At 48.2% G+C, this 15,427-nt stretch overlaps 6 protein-coding genes across 6 annotated transcripts; 3 read left to right on the top strand and 3 right to left on the bottom strand.

Moving 5' to 3' along the window:
* Nucleotides 1–846: 846 nt before the first annotated feature.
* BU24DRAFT_474940 (general amino acid permease-like protein AGP2) lies at nucleotides 847–3,229 on the bottom strand (the record flags this gene model as incomplete). The annotated part of the gene is made up of 5 exons (XM_033532876.1): nucleotides 847–1,443; nucleotides 1,493–2,123; nucleotides 2,175–2,315; nucleotides 2,370–2,644; nucleotides 3,200–3,229. 5 exons carry the CDS (start codon nucleotides 3,227–3,229, stop codon nucleotides 895–897), a joined length of 1,626 nt encoding a protein of 541 aa, XP_033377211.1. The 3' UTR covers nucleotides 847–894.
* Nucleotides 3,230–3,345: 116 nt separating this feature from the next.
* On the top strand, nucleotides 3,346–4,188 carry BU24DRAFT_415604 (NAD(P)-binding protein; the record flags this gene model as incomplete). The annotated part of the gene is made up of 3 exons (XM_033526307.1): nucleotides 3,346–3,366; nucleotides 3,414–3,800; nucleotides 3,865–4,188. The coding sequence occupies 3 exons, from the start codon at nucleotides 3,346–3,348 to the stop codon at nucleotides 4,186–4,188; spliced, it is 732 nt and encodes a 243-aa protein (XP_033377212.1).
* A 750-nt stretch (nucleotides 4,189–4,938) lies between these two features.
* BU24DRAFT_445367 (enolase 2-phosphoglycerate dehydratase) lies at nucleotides 4,939–6,190 on the top strand (the record flags this gene model as incomplete). Its single annotated transcript, XM_033530689.1, has 1 exon — nucleotides 4,939–6,190. The coding sequence occupies exon 1, from the start codon at nucleotides 5,057–5,059 to the stop codon at nucleotides 6,188–6,190; it is 1,134 nt and encodes a 377-aa protein (XP_033377213.1). The 5' UTR covers nucleotides 4,939–5,056.
* Nucleotides 6,191–6,819: 629 nt separating this feature from the next.
* Nucleotides 6,820–7,932, bottom strand: BU24DRAFT_437701 (NAD(P)-binding protein; the record flags this gene model as incomplete). The annotated part of the gene is made up of 1 exon (XM_033530220.1): nucleotides 6,820–7,932. One exon carries the CDS (start codon nucleotides 7,930–7,932, stop codon nucleotides 6,820–6,822), a length of 1,113 nt encoding a protein of 370 aa, XP_033377214.1.
* A 1,549-nt stretch (nucleotides 7,933–9,481) lies between these two features.
* On the bottom strand, nucleotides 9,482–10,333 carry BU24DRAFT_474947 (carbohydrate esterase family 1 protein; the record flags this gene model as incomplete). The annotated part of the gene is made up of 2 exons (XM_033532877.1): nucleotides 9,482–9,841; nucleotides 9,926–10,333. The coding sequence occupies 2 exons, from the start codon at nucleotides 10,331–10,333 to the stop codon at nucleotides 9,482–9,484; spliced, it is 768 nt and encodes a 255-aa protein (XP_033377215.1).
* A 3,102-nt stretch (nucleotides 10,334–13,435) lies between these two features.
* On the top strand, nucleotides 13,436–14,890 carry BU24DRAFT_445368 (DUF1338-domain-containing protein; the record flags this gene model as incomplete). The annotated part of the gene is made up of 1 exon (XM_033530690.1): nucleotides 13,436–14,890. One exon carries the CDS (start codon nucleotides 13,436–13,438, stop codon nucleotides 14,888–14,890), a length of 1,455 nt encoding a protein of 484 aa, XP_033377216.1.
* Nucleotides 14,891–15,427: the final 537 nt, after the last annotated feature.

Here is a 15,427-nt window from a genome sequence, read left to right on the forward strand (position 1 = left end):
CTACATATGAAATCTGGCAATCTTATATATCCGTCCTTCCTAGCCTTTGATCGAGCTGCTCGTCCTCTTGGCCCTTGCCGAGACCTCGAGCACCTCGATCACTTTGTCCCCGTGATGTTGGATCACGTGACCGTTCCTTGGGTGTCATCAACGCCTCTGGCCTCGATCTCCGACTTTCATCCCAAGTACTTGACGTCTTCTCTATCCTCATAGGTTCTGGTATCGTAACAAGCCTAGGCAGGACCTGCAGCAGCCTAGACGTGAAGTTCTGACAGAGCTTAAGCAACTGCATTTGTTGTGTTGCTAAGCAACTGCTTTGCTCGGCCTTATTCGCACAACGATAGAATCCGAGCTCCGATATACGCAAATAGCCTTTACCCTTTCTTACCTTAACCTGCAAAGACTCCTCTTAATTGCTTTTCTTAGCAACACTACTACTGTCCCTTCTTGTCTTATCAAGGACTTGTGTTACTGCCTGCAGACCGAGTCTAGTCGAGCTGCTATCCTTTATACTAAGGCGTACCAAGCAGTAGGCATCGCAGAGAACGGTTGGCTACTTTGCAAGAAGCACAAGCGTGCAGAGTACCGCTATCTCCTCATAGTTTCTTGGGAAACTTTGCAGCTGCGTGCAACAATAATGCTCAGCGCAGAGATATTGCTCTGTAGAGGGCAGTGTGAATACTGCACGCCAGTATCAATTTGAAGCCACGGGGATCGAGCAATCGAACCAACAATATTTGCATCATATCACATTGCTTTGATGCCACAGAGGTTTCTAGTCTTTCTTTGTTTCATTACATAGCTACTCGTTTCGATTAAACAGTGCCAATAATCATCCATGGAAGTCCCTACACCGCGTGGGAAGAGAAATGGGTCCGCGAAAGGCTAACATTTCTACTCATCTCGCTTGTCAACTGGTACATGACGTTTGAAACCCATCAGCTGTACCACTTCGGTCCAGAAAGTGACTGGAGGCGAGACAAAAGATGCCTCATAAGCATCTATTAGAGGGCCATCCCACACAAGATCCACTTCGTGTGGCTTTAGCCACCTTGTCTTCTTGTAGAATTTCCAGAAGACAAACAAAGCCGGGGCCACGCCAACCATTGTGTAATAGGTGAAAAATCCTTCAACAGTAAAGTTTCCTGGCTTAAAGGTCGAATAGCCATACACAAACACTACGAGAATCTCGAAAATGAGTGCAAGCCAGGTCCCGTATGGCTGGAAGTAGCCGCAATATGGCAGCGTTTTTCGATCGAGTCCCTGAACTTGACAAGCCTTGTGAAATGCGATGTACGTACCACACATGACGATGAAGTTAATCACTCCACCGGCAGTAATGATATTCGTCAACCAGGTGAGCACCTTGGCGGAGTTGTCAGACAACTGGAGGAAGGAGAGGAACGGAAATAGCATGACTAAAAGGAAGCAATTGATGGGAACCTGTTCAAATTAGTATACTTGATAATAATTGTTGATCTAGTACACCTACGCCTGCTTTCGTGCACTTTCGAAAGATCTTTGGGGCTCGCCCTTCAATTGCCAGGGCGTACAAGCTGCGAGTTGCACAATACGTCAGGGTATTGCCTGCTGAGAAAATACTGGTGACCAAGAGCGCATTGACGAGATGCGGCAGACCGTCGATGCTCATGTTCTTCATAGCAATGACGTATGGAGAGGCTGCAGCACTCTTCTCCCCCGATTCCAAGACAGCTACCAGCTCAGGATCGTTGTAAGCCAAGACGATACCAACACAAAGTGCTCCTAAGATAAAAAAGGCACCAAAGCGGTAGTACAACGTCTTGTATGCCATCTTAATGTAGACACGTGGGCGTTTTGCCTCGCCAGCTACCATAGAGATGTACTCAGGTCCGACGATACAGAATGAGGCAGCCCAGAGTGATCCTAGCCAGCCCTCGAAGCGGCCCATTCCTCCGTTATGATGCGCGTTCATCGGCCCAGGATCTCTCCAATGCCGGAAACCGTACGGGTCCTTGTGTGGGTTTGCCCCGACCATAGTAAAGAAGGTGAATGCGTACAGGATAAGGATCAAGATAACCTTGCCGCCTGATAGCCAGAACTCAGCTTCACCGTAGGCTTTAACCGCGAGAATATTGCAGGCACTAGAAGTCATCAGTCTTAATGCGACCTCATCGAGGGGCCAGGGAGCATACGCATATAGCACGATAACTGCGCTACAGACGGCTGCGACAGGAATATCGTCTCTCCAGAAGTTCAGCACTAAGTTCAGTGCTGTGATCTCAAAGGGGATAAGAAGCGCTTCGTATAAAAAGAAGTTCCATCCGGCCATGAATCTGGTTGGAGGTTAATTACATGAGACATACCCAGGCGCGTCAAGTGGGTTTTACCCAAGAGCATCATCTACCCAATGCCCCGCTAGCCGGATAAAGCCTCCCGACACAGGCATGAAGCATGCCATTTCTGCCATGGCGTTGTTGACAAGAGCAATGATACCAGAGTAACCGGCATATGCAATTAGTATACCTAACGGGCCTCCTGAGTTGAGCGCACCGCCAATACTAATAAACAAGGCAGTTCCAATTGAGCCACCAATAGCGATCAGTTGGATTTGGCGATTTCCAAGATGTCGTTGTAGGTCATCTGCGTTGTCGTTGACAGTACCCTGACCAAACTGGCCATCAAGCGTCTCGATTGGGGTGACTGGTGCACCAAGTGCCTCTGCGTCATGCTCCTTACCCTTCATGTTATCAGAGGAACAATATCCTTTTCAGTAAGTACTTGAACAAAATTTGTAATAATGAAGGAATTAACTTCAAATAGGTCGAAAAGGAAGGGGGGAGTAAATCAAAGGCAATGAGTTCATGTAGACTATATAGTGAAAGGTACAGTAGAGTACGCTGCCTTACAATTGAAGTCGGGTTAGCGTAAGCGCAGATAAGGCACAACTCTACAGGGCCACACGCTGTCCCCAAGAACTAGTCTGCACATCATGTAGAGAGCATACGCAAGGCAACGCACATATAATATAAACAATTATTATACCTAGGAATTATCAAAAGAGGTTGAGTTTAAGCTAGAGGTTATTTTCTACTTGAATCTACTCGAACTTATAGTCAAGTATTGTGAAACTACTGACTTGACAGACTGACTCAGTAAAATATGGACCTGCTCGACTCTACTATTTATGAGTATTGATACCTCATTTCTTTTATCTGACAACAATTACTGATTTCTTGTTGCCCCGCATAATCTTTTACTTGAAAAGTATCTGATTTCAATCACCTGTTCAAAGAAGCTCGCAACGCAATATAAGATCGGTTCTGAAACAGAAGGCTTGCATGCCAACCGTCTAACATTGAAGCCATGTCTATGTCAGGCAAAGTGGTAGGGATACCTCACCATTTACGTTGTCTGTACTAAAATCAACGTAGATTGGTGTAACTGGTGCTGGAAGTGGCATAGGTCGCGCTACGGCAATGCTTTTAAGCAGACAAGGCGCAACACTGTCGTTGACAGACTTGAACCAAGCCAGCTTGGATCAGACTGTGGAGCTGCTTGATAAGAGTCAATCCCACAATGTCATGACAATGGTAGTCAATGTGGTGGATACAGAACAGGTTCATGCTTGGATCAGGCAAACTGTGGCGAAGTTCAAGCGATTCGATGGTGCTGCCAACGTTGCTGGTATTTTCAGACCTCTTCGACTCGAAGATTCGACTATCAGTGATTGGGATCTTATGATGGACGTCAATGCAAAGGGAGTCTTCCACTGCTTGCAAGCCCAGATTAGAGCTTTTGATGATGCAGGCGGCAGTATTGTAAGCACAGATACCGAGACCGTTTTCACTCACCACCCGGGTTGAACTAACATTCTGTTCATAGGTGACGGTCGCATCATCTGCAGGCGTTAAAGGCCTAGCTTCGGCGCCGATTTACGCAGCGTCGAAACATGCTGTTATTGGATTATGCTCCTCTGTCGCGCAAGACGTTGCATGCAGAAAGATTCGAGTCAACACGGTCGCCCCAGGACTGGTAGACACCCCCATGACTCAATCCGTGCTGCTTGCAGGCACTCAACGAGCTAACCCCATGAACCGAGCTGCACGCGTAGAAGAAATTGCCAGCGTAGTCGTGTACCTTTTGAGTGATGACTCGTCATTCGTGACAGGGGCTTGTTGGCGAGTGGACGGTGGATATACTATATAAGAGCACAGTTATAGTTGTTAATGTTTATGGTTGTTAAAATGTATCGTCGATAGATCTATCATCTCCCTCGGCTTCCCAATCTATCTCAAGTTTTAGTGATTCGAAGAAGCCTAGGGCCTGATCTGAGGGAACAGGGCCTTGGTCAAAATAAAGCAATCTATGTTCATAACAAAGCGCTCAAGTAATAGCCGTACACAATGCTCCACGATGCTCTATTTGACTCTAAATGGCTTACTGTTGATATGTATCTCGAGTCCCTTAGTTGTTGGTCCAGTTGCAAGCCCTATTCACCTCTAGGATTCACTCTTCTAACTCTATTGCACAGTATTGCTAGGTAGACGGCGTAAACCTTGCTATCATGTTTGAGGTAGATACGTGGATATCGAAACATTTGTAGTTCCGATCTTGCGTCCTGGGCCATTTGGGTTAGGGCATATGTAATAGGGAATCAACCCATAGAATTCCACCAACGGAGTCGTGGTAATTGAAATTGAAAGGGGGTAATTAGTTCTGGTCCAAGGAGGGCAGAGGCGTGACTTGTTTTGGTGTTCGCACCCGAAGCGGTCGCTGAATGGTCACTTTGAGAACATGCGGGGTAAAATAGCTCAACTCTACCACCATGCGTACCTGGTAGTACATACTGAATTGATGTTGGTAGTCTCCGTTTTCATGAGAACCCACTTCCTCCGCATCAATTTCCTCTTTGTGGTAGGTGATGTGCTCGGACGCCATCCGCTTACGACTTCATGACTACTTTATAACAGGGATAGATTGCTGCATCAAAGGTAAACCCCAGGCAAGGCGGCGTTGCAAGAAGATCTCAAAGCTGCTGCATTTTCATATCATAACCAAGCCTCTTCGTCCAAAGATGTCAGCGCCAGACCTCAAAATCAGGAGGATCGACGTTTTCTCCGTCGACCTCCCCTACTCCGGCGGCGTCTATTACCTCTCTGAAGGTCGGACGTACACCCACTTCGATGCTACAATCGTCCGCATCAATGCGTGCTCCTCTTCAGGCGCCGAAATCGAAGGATGGGGTGAATCCACGCCATTCGGCAGCACCTATGCGCCTTCTCATGCCCGCGGCGTGCGCGCAGCAATCGCAACGATAGCCCCAGAGCTGATCGGTCTAGACCCGCGACGCGTCGAAAGAATTAATGACGCCATGGATTCCGCCCTCAAGGGCCACGAAGATGCGAAGACTGCGCTTGACGTGGCGTGTTGGGATATCTTTGGCAAATCCGTTGGTCTACCCGTTTGTGAATTACTTGGTGGCCGGACGGATGTCGAGCTGCCAATGATATCGAGTCTAGGCGTCTGTAGTCCCGAGGAAATGAGGAGGCAAGTGCAGAAGTTTCGGGATGAAGGGTACATGGGTCATAGTGTGAAGGTCGGCACAAATCCTGTGAATGATGCAGCAATCATCACATCAGCACTAGCCGACAAACAGGAGGGCGAGTTTTTCCTCGTGGATGCAAACTGCGGTATGACGACTGAAAGCGCTTTGAGAATGCTCAGGTTACTGCCACCCGGCCTAGATTTTGTGCTTGAGAGCCCATGTGCAACTTGGCGCGAGACAGTGTCGTTGAGGAAGAGGACAAACATTCCCATCATTTTCGACGAATTGGCTACCGATGAGGCCTCTCTCGCACGCATGATCTCCGAAGATGCTGCTGAAGGAATTGGACTGAAGATCTCGAAGGCTGGCGGGCTGACAAGGGCAAGGCGGCAAAGAGATATTTGCATCGCCGCTGGCTACACCCTAAGTGTGCAGGATACGACGGGTAGTGACATTGCGTTTGCAGCGATTGTCCACCTAGCTCAGACAGTGCCGCAGAAGAATCTGCGGTGTATCCTGAACTCAAGAGGGATGGTGACGCTAAAGACGGCAAATTCGAGTTTTGAAGAGTCAGGAAAAGGTGTTAAGGCAGGTAAAGCCCCGGGTCTAGGTATCGAGGTAAAGACCAATGTTCTGGGCGAAGCAGTGGCAAGCTATGTGTAGATAAAAGACCAGCAGTGCAGGGTATGTCATGGAGGCTTGTACATGGATCACAGCTTCTCTTACTATTCGGGCATCATACTCTTTGCTACTAGCAATACACAGTTCTATAATTACATTTACTTCTCAACTCTGCAATCTATTCTTCTACATGCCAGACAGGTCTAAGGCCCTGCGTAATTTTCAGCATAGGGACAAATCTACAACATTTGGAATACTCAAGTATTGTGCCGGCTTCATCTTCACTAGGGAAATAGTGATTAACCTTGTGGGTGACTTGGTTGGGGTTGTGCCAGACGTGCCTGCCATTTCGCCAGCAGGCATTCTGAGGTTGGCCATTGACGACTGGAAGACACACAACGGGTCTTTCACGTCTCGGAAATCACGTCGAGCTTCTGTTCTATCTACACTGTCCGAATACAGCAGCAAAATAGCAGTCATTACTATGGGTTGCATGCGTGGTCTGCACTTGTTACCATGAACACGGTGGGAAATACCCGACTTGGTTTTGCGGGCAGAAAGAGATGGCTGCAACTAGATTGTAGAATTTGAGACATTTGGAGATTTTGTCTTGATATTGACCTGTGCTCAAAACATATTCGAGTGAATCTTCCAAGACTGCAACATCAATTTCAGTTTATATCTAGTACAATCTTCCCACTGCTAGCCTTTAACTGGAAATCCTCCTGTGCTTCGCCTATATCCTGGAGCTTGTAGACCTGCCCAACATGCGGCTTAATCTCCCCCTTCTCAATGTAAGAGATAAGGTTGGCGAACACTTCCTCATCCTGGAATGTACAGCCGAAGAAGCTTAAATCTTTCAGGTACAGTGTTCGTAAATCCAGCTCCACAATCGGGCCCGCAATAGCACCAGCTGTTGCATACCTGCCCCCTTTCTTCAAAACGTCGAGTAACTCTGCAAAAGATGGACCGCCCACAACATCCAGCACGACATCTACACTCATCCTCCCCAGCGCACCTACAACACTTTCGCCTCGTACAACTACCTCGTCAGCCCCTAACTCCAGAACCTGTCCCTGTTTCTCTTTCCCTGAAACTGCGACTACCCGCGCTCCGCGCCGCTTGCACAGTTGCACTGCGGCCGCACCGACGCCGCCACTCGCGCCCGTAATTACTACAGTCTCGCCTTGGCCAACCCGGCTTCGATGCAGCATATTCTCTGCTGTAGAAAATGCACACGGCACACTGCCGAGCTCCAGGTCTGTCCATGACGGCGCATTGACCGCGTACACGTCTGCGGACGGCGCTTTGGTGTACTGAGCGAACGCGCCGTCGCATTCTGAGCCGAACGTCCAGCACTCGAATGCTACACTCGAAGTGTAATGCATGAGCATACTGCGTACGAGGACGCGCTGCCCAATGCGCGAAGACGAAACGGAAGAGCCAACAGCCACGATGTATCCGCAGCAGTCAGCACCCTGAACACGAGGGAATTCTAGTGCTTTTCCAGACCATGAAGCATCTTCGTCTGTTCGGGTTTCGCTGGCAGCAGTTGATTCTGAAGCCGTCCCTTGCTTGATGCCCTTGCTGTACCACCCGATTCGCGTATTGATGTCGGTGTTGTTTAACCCTGCTGCCGCGACTTTGATCAGCACTTCTGTGGCGCTTAATTCAGGGACGGGCAGATCGGTTCTGTATTTGAGCACTTCTGGTCCACCGTGACCGGTAAGGATGACGCCAGACATTCTGTCAGGGACCCGGGGCGCTTGGATCAAAGCTGTCATTATGAGCACTCCGGTAGTGTATAGTTGCAGGCTTTCACAATTTTGACTCGACGATTTGCTTGTTAGAAAGGGGCGTAAAGGTCGACTATAAAAGGGCCAGAAAGACTTGAAAAGGTAATTACTTGAAGTAGAGTTATAATAGCCTGTCAGATTTGATCCTATGCAGTTGCTCTGATTGGTCACTTTAGAAGCATGCTTCCCAACCCTTAATAATGCAAAGTGTCCCGGTCTGCCTTCCCCGTTTAGATTAATCGCTACGGGTACCTCGAAGAAGACAATTTTTACAGTATCTTCCTACTATGCCTACTCTCCCTGTGCCTATTTACTTTATCGACTTAGTGGCTGGTTTTCTCTGGTTCCGCACGATTATCAGCAAGCGCCAAGACCACTCGTGTTCGAAGTGTACGTACTGGCTATCATCTTCGGAGCATTTGCGGTTAATTACTTGTAATTAGTTTGGGGGATTGGAATGGTACTCATCGGGATTTAATGGTCTACGCAGTGCCACATCTTAAGTATATTGCAACGCCACAGGATTAACACATCTTGGTAACATTCCACAGTAAATATAGGCGGGGATGTCTGGGTTCGCTGGAAGTACATTGAGCTGTGAAATGTCTTTTCTCTTAGCTTTGATACATGGTATAGTGCAGTCCCACTACCACCGAAGTCCCGTTGTCCTTTTCTTCCTACCACATTGTCGCGCCTAGACGAACATACAGCCCGGAGGCAACAACTACGGTTAGGAAGAGTAAGGCATCTAGCATCTATTCAGATTATCTACATATCGAATGAGGTGAAGGGATCTTTCCTAGGGTACGACTCATTGCCTAAATACCTATATCAATAAGTGGATCTACTCTTCTGCTGTACAGGAAACTGCGTTATCGAAATTGAGAGTACTGGTGAAAAGAGCATATGTATCCTTCATCTTACGTGCACTATTGATTATTTCAAATCTACCCTTCACGTTCAATTGCTAAAAGTCTATTATTCTGGCTCTTGTTGTAGTTTTTATGATAGAACAGCAACTTCCTGCTGGTATTAAACCCATGTCCTCGATCTTCGGAAGGCAAGAAAAAGCAAAATCCAAGGCACTTACGCCATTTCGACGAACACCTCGATATACAATCTATGCCGCTTTAATATGCCCAGCTGCGGCAATCCAAAGTCAATATCAAACAATTCAGGAAATCAGAGATGAACGAACGAATAGGCATTCTGCTTCCTCGTTTACATGATCGTTGTGATCTACTGTACAGATCCCTGCACACAGTTGGGCAAATTTTCGAGAATGCTTAGGTAGCTCATTCATATTACGTATGAAAATGGATGGGATAAGAATGTGAGGATGTGAAGTAACACGTGAGCCATGGAGGGAAATTAGTTGTTCTGCCGATACTCTTGCTGCACTAATGCTCTTGCTCAGTACATTGTAGGCAGCAAAATCCAACGAAATGCGGTACTCGTTTCCATGTGGTGACATAAACTCATCTCTGACGAACATCATTTCAAGTACGACGCTTTCTCATCGACTCCCACATTCAGATCAAGCAATGCCGAACCACTTCGCATCTTGAGCCCCTTGAACCGAAACAGGATGACCAACACCAACGGCCCAGGTTCCTTGGAGTTGAGATCCGTACACGTACGTTATCCATCCACTGACTGGCGTATTTTGCTGCACAGTATCCGGGATTGTGTCGTAGCCAAACACAGAAGCCCAAGCAGCAAGCGTCGTGTTGAACGACGATGAGCCAATAATAGTGTCCAGCGATCCCAAATACGTCTGCACTTTGGGATATGTCCCGGTCCAGCTGGGATACATGCTGCGTATGTTGCCCGAATACCCAGCGGAATATATCACTGCAGACTTGAAGATATCCGGGTAGACGCCGGCCATGGTGTTCTGCAGCAGCTTGGTTCAGTCGACTTTCCCATCTAGGATCAAAGGACTTACCGCCATAGTGCCGCCCGATGACTGTCCCGTTACGCCAACTTTGGCAGTATTCACTTTGTATGTACTGATAGCGTAGCTCGCCATGTTTGCGATGGACTGGCTCGCACCACCTCCATTGTGCGTTAATGAGGCTTTTGAAGTTGCATCCCACGCCCCTACAGGTGACTCTGGGTAAACAACTATAAAGCCAAGTTGATCAGCAAGAGTAGCGTACGGTGTAGAAGTAAATTCCTGCTGCGCGTTACCAGAAGCACCGTGACAGGCAACAACTAGACCAGGAGATGCTGCGAGAGTGCTTGGCACATAGATGTACATGTTCAATGAAGCTGGATTAGAGCCCCAATTGCTGACTTTAGTCAAGGACGCACGCTTGACGAGCACACCAAAGCCGGATGAAACTCCAGAGAGAAGAGTGCATGTGAGAAAATTGGAGAAATGCATAATGCTCGAAGCGGGATTTTGAAGTTGATCAAGCACAAAAGGAGCTTCGCGCGATGCGTGATTGATGCTCAATTTACCTGGCCTTTATATACAATCGTTCCGCCGTACTGTTTCCTCACGAACGCGAGGATTATAACGGCATTCAGCGGGGGTATTCCGAAGTGATATGGTGTCCACAGCGAACTAGTCTCATGAGAATATTTTTAAGTCGACGCTAATTGGCTGCGAAGACCCTGAATGCCTGCGTTTACCGCCTCGGCGTGACCGGAATGAGATCGCAACGAGATTCGGGATGCGAGCACGTGGCGGCAGGGACGCGGGAGTGGCGGGGTAGAATCTGGGGTACATCAGGTAAGAAATTAGTTGCTTGTTGTTCGTATGGAGGTGTTGGATCAGGAGATTACGCCAAGACAAAGTGCCAGCATTTACCGACTTTTCTTGCAAGATCACGACGCTGATAACGTGTGACATTGTCCTTCATACAATTGCTTCCTTCACCTCCGGAACCTCTTGCGCGGTTGTCATTATAGAATCCGCTTCAGTGACGACCAATTGCTCATCTGCTCTAACAAAGCCTACGCGAAACTTGCGTGCACGTAATACAAGGCTCGTGATTCGTGCCGGAAACGAAAAACAGGACGCGGCCTTGGTGATGCACCCGATGCAGTAGGCACGCCCACGACGCCGTGCAAGCGCTGCTGCCGAGAAAAAAGACTGTGCACCTTTGGAATCAAAAGAAATTCTAAAAATAAAATGAAAATGGGGAGCTGCCAACCTGATGAGATGCACCTGGGTACTGATTACACAACTTTGCTGGAAATGCATGTGAATCTCTTGCAAGACAATTTTGTACAATCTGAACCACCGAATCCACCCACGAGAGCTTCGAGTGCCGGTGGATCCAAGCTACAGGATGACTATACCAAGAGAGCTAACTACAGCGCCACTAACAGCACAGACTTGCCAACACACGCCGAAGCCAAAGATAGTTTAGGGTTTTGAACCGAATGATGGGTGGATGACGTTACTTACATACTCTTCGGTGCAACCCTTCATGCAAGATCCAAGGGTGTTTGGCTATCCATGGGCGGACGAGACGACTCTGGTCTTCATTTGGAATTTCGACGGCTGAAGACTGTGGCGCGGCCAATCTCAACCATGCAGTCCGACCTTATCCAGCACCAGCTATTGCTTTAGAGCTTCTTGTATATGGAGCCGCACAACTTGGTATACGCCTACTAAGCAAAAGCCGCATAGATAATCAACTATCTCGACTGTGGTGAAGGGAAGGTCTCTTCTGCCACCAAGCAATCGAAGTTCCCGCATAGTCCGACGGAGCAGTTAGGATGGTGAAAATTGAGGGATCTAGGTAACCATACGAATTTATCCCGGTTGTATTAGAGCTTCCCTGGATCATACTCGTATAGGTAATTGTTTCTATGCTAGGTAATTACATTGAATGGTGTGTAGTCTTATTGAGATGAAAATAAGGCATTGTTACACTCTCACGGAATCTCCGACGAGGAAGGACTGATCATCGTTGACATATGCAACTGGCTTTTGATAGATTTTCTGGTCAGCAAATCTATTCGGGCCTGTAGGGCCTAGTCTGTCAGCTGAAATTGACTCTGATAGATCTCGCAGATATAGGCCCGAGCAACGCCGTGAGGAAACGTCACGCGGTATCTTTAAGCGTGAGCACGCCTGAATTCTTAAACCTTATGCCCCTCGGATTGACAGAAATTCGCTAGTCTATACAAGCAGTTAACCGAGTTCCGTCTGAATGTTGAGAACGCCATGTTCGAGAAGTAGCCGTCTGCTGAGTGAAATACTTGCTAACCCATATCTCGTCCTGCGGCGAAGACGTAGATAGCTAATCTAGACTTCACAGCTACAGCTCCACCAACATAATTGAGACCGATAACCTAGTCGACATCTGTACTAGAATCCAACGGGTCCTACTTGGTCTGATATACAATTTGGTTCAAAATGCTGCCTTTCTTAGCAGCCTAGCATTAGTATGACGACAAGTAGAACGAAGATGATTCAAGCGATATGGATGGGGATGACTTCGACAGTGAGGGACTCAGTGGTGGGTGACAAGGCGGAACAGGATGGAGAGCGGACAGACGAAGAAGAGGACGTTGGCAAAGACAGATAGATCCATTTGAGTCAGTTCAAGCGACACGTTATTCCAGTAGTCACTCCATCTCGTTTCGCAAGCCTTTTCGCCGAAGGCTAGGACGGTAATCTCATGCTGGGCACACCTCACATCACCCAAGCTGATGAGCTATGCAGATAACGCCGGCCGAATACAACAGCCAGCTGTAATAAAAGTTAAAATTACTTATCGTCTGCCATAGCTGGACCACGAGCTTTCGAGAGCGCCTAACTGGTCAAGCATGGCTGGAGCATTCTTTGCGAGTACCCAGCAGCGGCCCATTCGTTGACCAGGTCTTGACATCGGAACATTACGAGTCTTGTTCAGGACTGCGGTTGATCCGAATTGCTTGTTCGCAACCTCGTGAATTGTGATACGCTATCGGATTGTCCCGAGGCGAGACGCGAGTCGTGGTTGGTTTGTAGTGTGGAGTCGGGAACCAACATAGTACAGTCTAGAGCCAGAAAGAGCATCTGGTCGGGGAATGAAGCTGAGGCTGCCGAACATAGGAGATTTGTCCTCATTGAATTAAATTCCTACGAGCTAAGCCTGTAGCAGCCCAATACCGTTCTTCATCTAAGGCCATCGCAACAAGGGATCTACATCGTAGATGACGGCCAGCATATGAAACTATCGGAAGAAGCCGACGTGTAAGTCGCCTCGGCACACAGGCCTCTAGCAGACTACCACACTGTGTAAAGTGCATCTCAGCATGGCGATTGACCTGATGATCGTGTGACTGAATATGCGGATAGGTCCGAGTCAGCAACGCTGTTTGATGCTGGAGCTGAAGGCTTCACCTACATGTAGATGTAACAGATTCATATAGATCTGCATCCGCATCAGCGCTACCAATGCCCATCAGGCCAGACACAGTGTTTCTGTGGTAGATTCAATTCATCATCAATCTGCTAAATATTATTGCAGCTTCCCTTGCAATCATGCTATCCAAAGTCCTTCCGGTTCAGCACCTGCCGCAAGGTGGTCCGGGGAAGCAGACCAATCATTACGTTCATCCGGACGATCTTCGCACAGCATTCGCCCTAGAAATGTCACGGATGTACAGGAACGAGGTCCCTCTGTACAGCGATCTGATACGGATTGTTGAAGGAGTAAACGACCAAAAGTTTGCTCAATCAATCAACTCCAACACTATGGATCGCCTAGACTTGGAACGACATGGCGCTATTCGCCTAGGAAAGCCTATGGAGATGCGCACTGTTTGTCGCATTTTTGGAGTGCTCGGGATGAGGCCAGTGGGTTACTATGATCTATCTGCGGCTGGTCTACCAATGCATGCGACATGCTTCAGGCCGACAGCGGTGAGCTCATTAGCCAAGAATCCCTTCCGAATTTTCACGACCTTGTTACGACCTGAGCTGATTCGGTCGAAAGAAGCGCAGGATCTAGCTGAGTGTATGTTAGCCAAACGTACAATCTTCAGCCCTGAGCTGATGCGGATGTTGAACACTGCTGAAAGCCAGGATGGGCTGGATCCGGAACAGGCAGGAATCTTCATCCAGGAAACCCTCAAGACTTTTAGTTGGGCTCCAACTGCTGCTGCTACAGCTGAGGAATACCAGCTACTCAAGGCTCAACATCCAATCTTGGCCGACATCGCCTGCTTCAAGACAGCTCACATCAATCACCTCACTCCTCGGACACTCGACATCACCACGTCACAGGAGAACATGCGCAAGGAGGGCATGGCAGTAAAGGACAGAATCGAAGGCCCTCCATCCCGACGCTGTCCAATCCTTTTGCGCCAGACAAGTTTTCTTGCCCTTGAAGAGCCAATCAAGTTTGTCAACAACAGCCACGATGAGTCTCTGCAGATGGTCCAGGGTTCTCACAAAGCTCGGTTCGGAGAAATCGAGGAGCGCGGCGCAGCTGTCACACCATATGGTCGAAAGTTCTACGATGAGCTCCTAAGCAAGGCCATGGAGAATGCTACCGGGATGAGCCCTGAGGAAGTAGATGAGCAAATGATATCTACCTTTTGCAGCTTTCCAGACGATTGGGATGAGCTTCGAGCACAGGGCCTGATATACTACGAGTATGAATGCACTGGCAAGAGCATTCCCGACACAATTACATCGTGTGGCACAGATAGGGCAACCATCGTTCAGCAGCTTCTAACAGAGGGCGTGTTGGAAACGAAACCAATCACGTACGAAGACTTCCTCCCTTTCTCAGCTGCCGGAATCTTTCAGTCCAACCTAGGCGACAAGTCCAATCAGGACAACTTGCCCATCCTTAAAGGATCGGCTGCACAAGATCAACTTGAGAGGGCGTTAGATATGTGTATTATAGACCCAGATCAACTGTACGCCTCCGCGCAAGAGGCTAGCTTGGAGATATGTCTGCGCAAGCTAGGTACAAGCCGTCGAACATAGCTTGGCATTGGAAGGAGAAACTGTTTTGTGCATCGTAACGAATAATTGAATAGAGAAATTGATCTGAGGGCCTCGAGTCAGAGCATAATTAGCATACGCATGTATACACTTTGGGATGCCCGTAACGACAGCTGAGAGGCAAATGTGCAATGTCAAAAACGAAGACGTGCTAAACTTCCCGCAATATGCGATACTAAGATGCGTGGGCGTATTCGTCTGCAGCTGATGCCGCAACAAAACAATCATCTGCCTTGTCTCCACTCATCAAGCCTGTAGCAATCGTGAACTCGGTAAGCCCCGGAGCCAGTTGGAATGACTGCACGACCGTTCCGCTATCGGGACTTACCTTGGGTCTTCCACGCCTGGAATATCCCGAACGAAGCAGCCTCGTGCTGCGCCAGAACAAAGTGTGCGGCATCCCGTAAATGACCCTACGAGTATGTGACTATGCCATTGAGTATAACACATTGGGAATTCTTTACCTGAAAATCAATTCTATACAAGCTGGGATTTAACATGGATCAAGGACTTCATCAT

Source organism: Aaosphaeria arxii (genome assembly GCF_010015735.1).
Source record: "Aaosphaeria arxii CBS 175.79 unplaced genomic scaffold BU24scaffold_16, whole genome shotgun sequence".
NCBI lineage: Eukaryota > Fungi > Ascomycota > Dothideomycetes > Pleosporales > Aaosphaeria > Aaosphaeria arxii.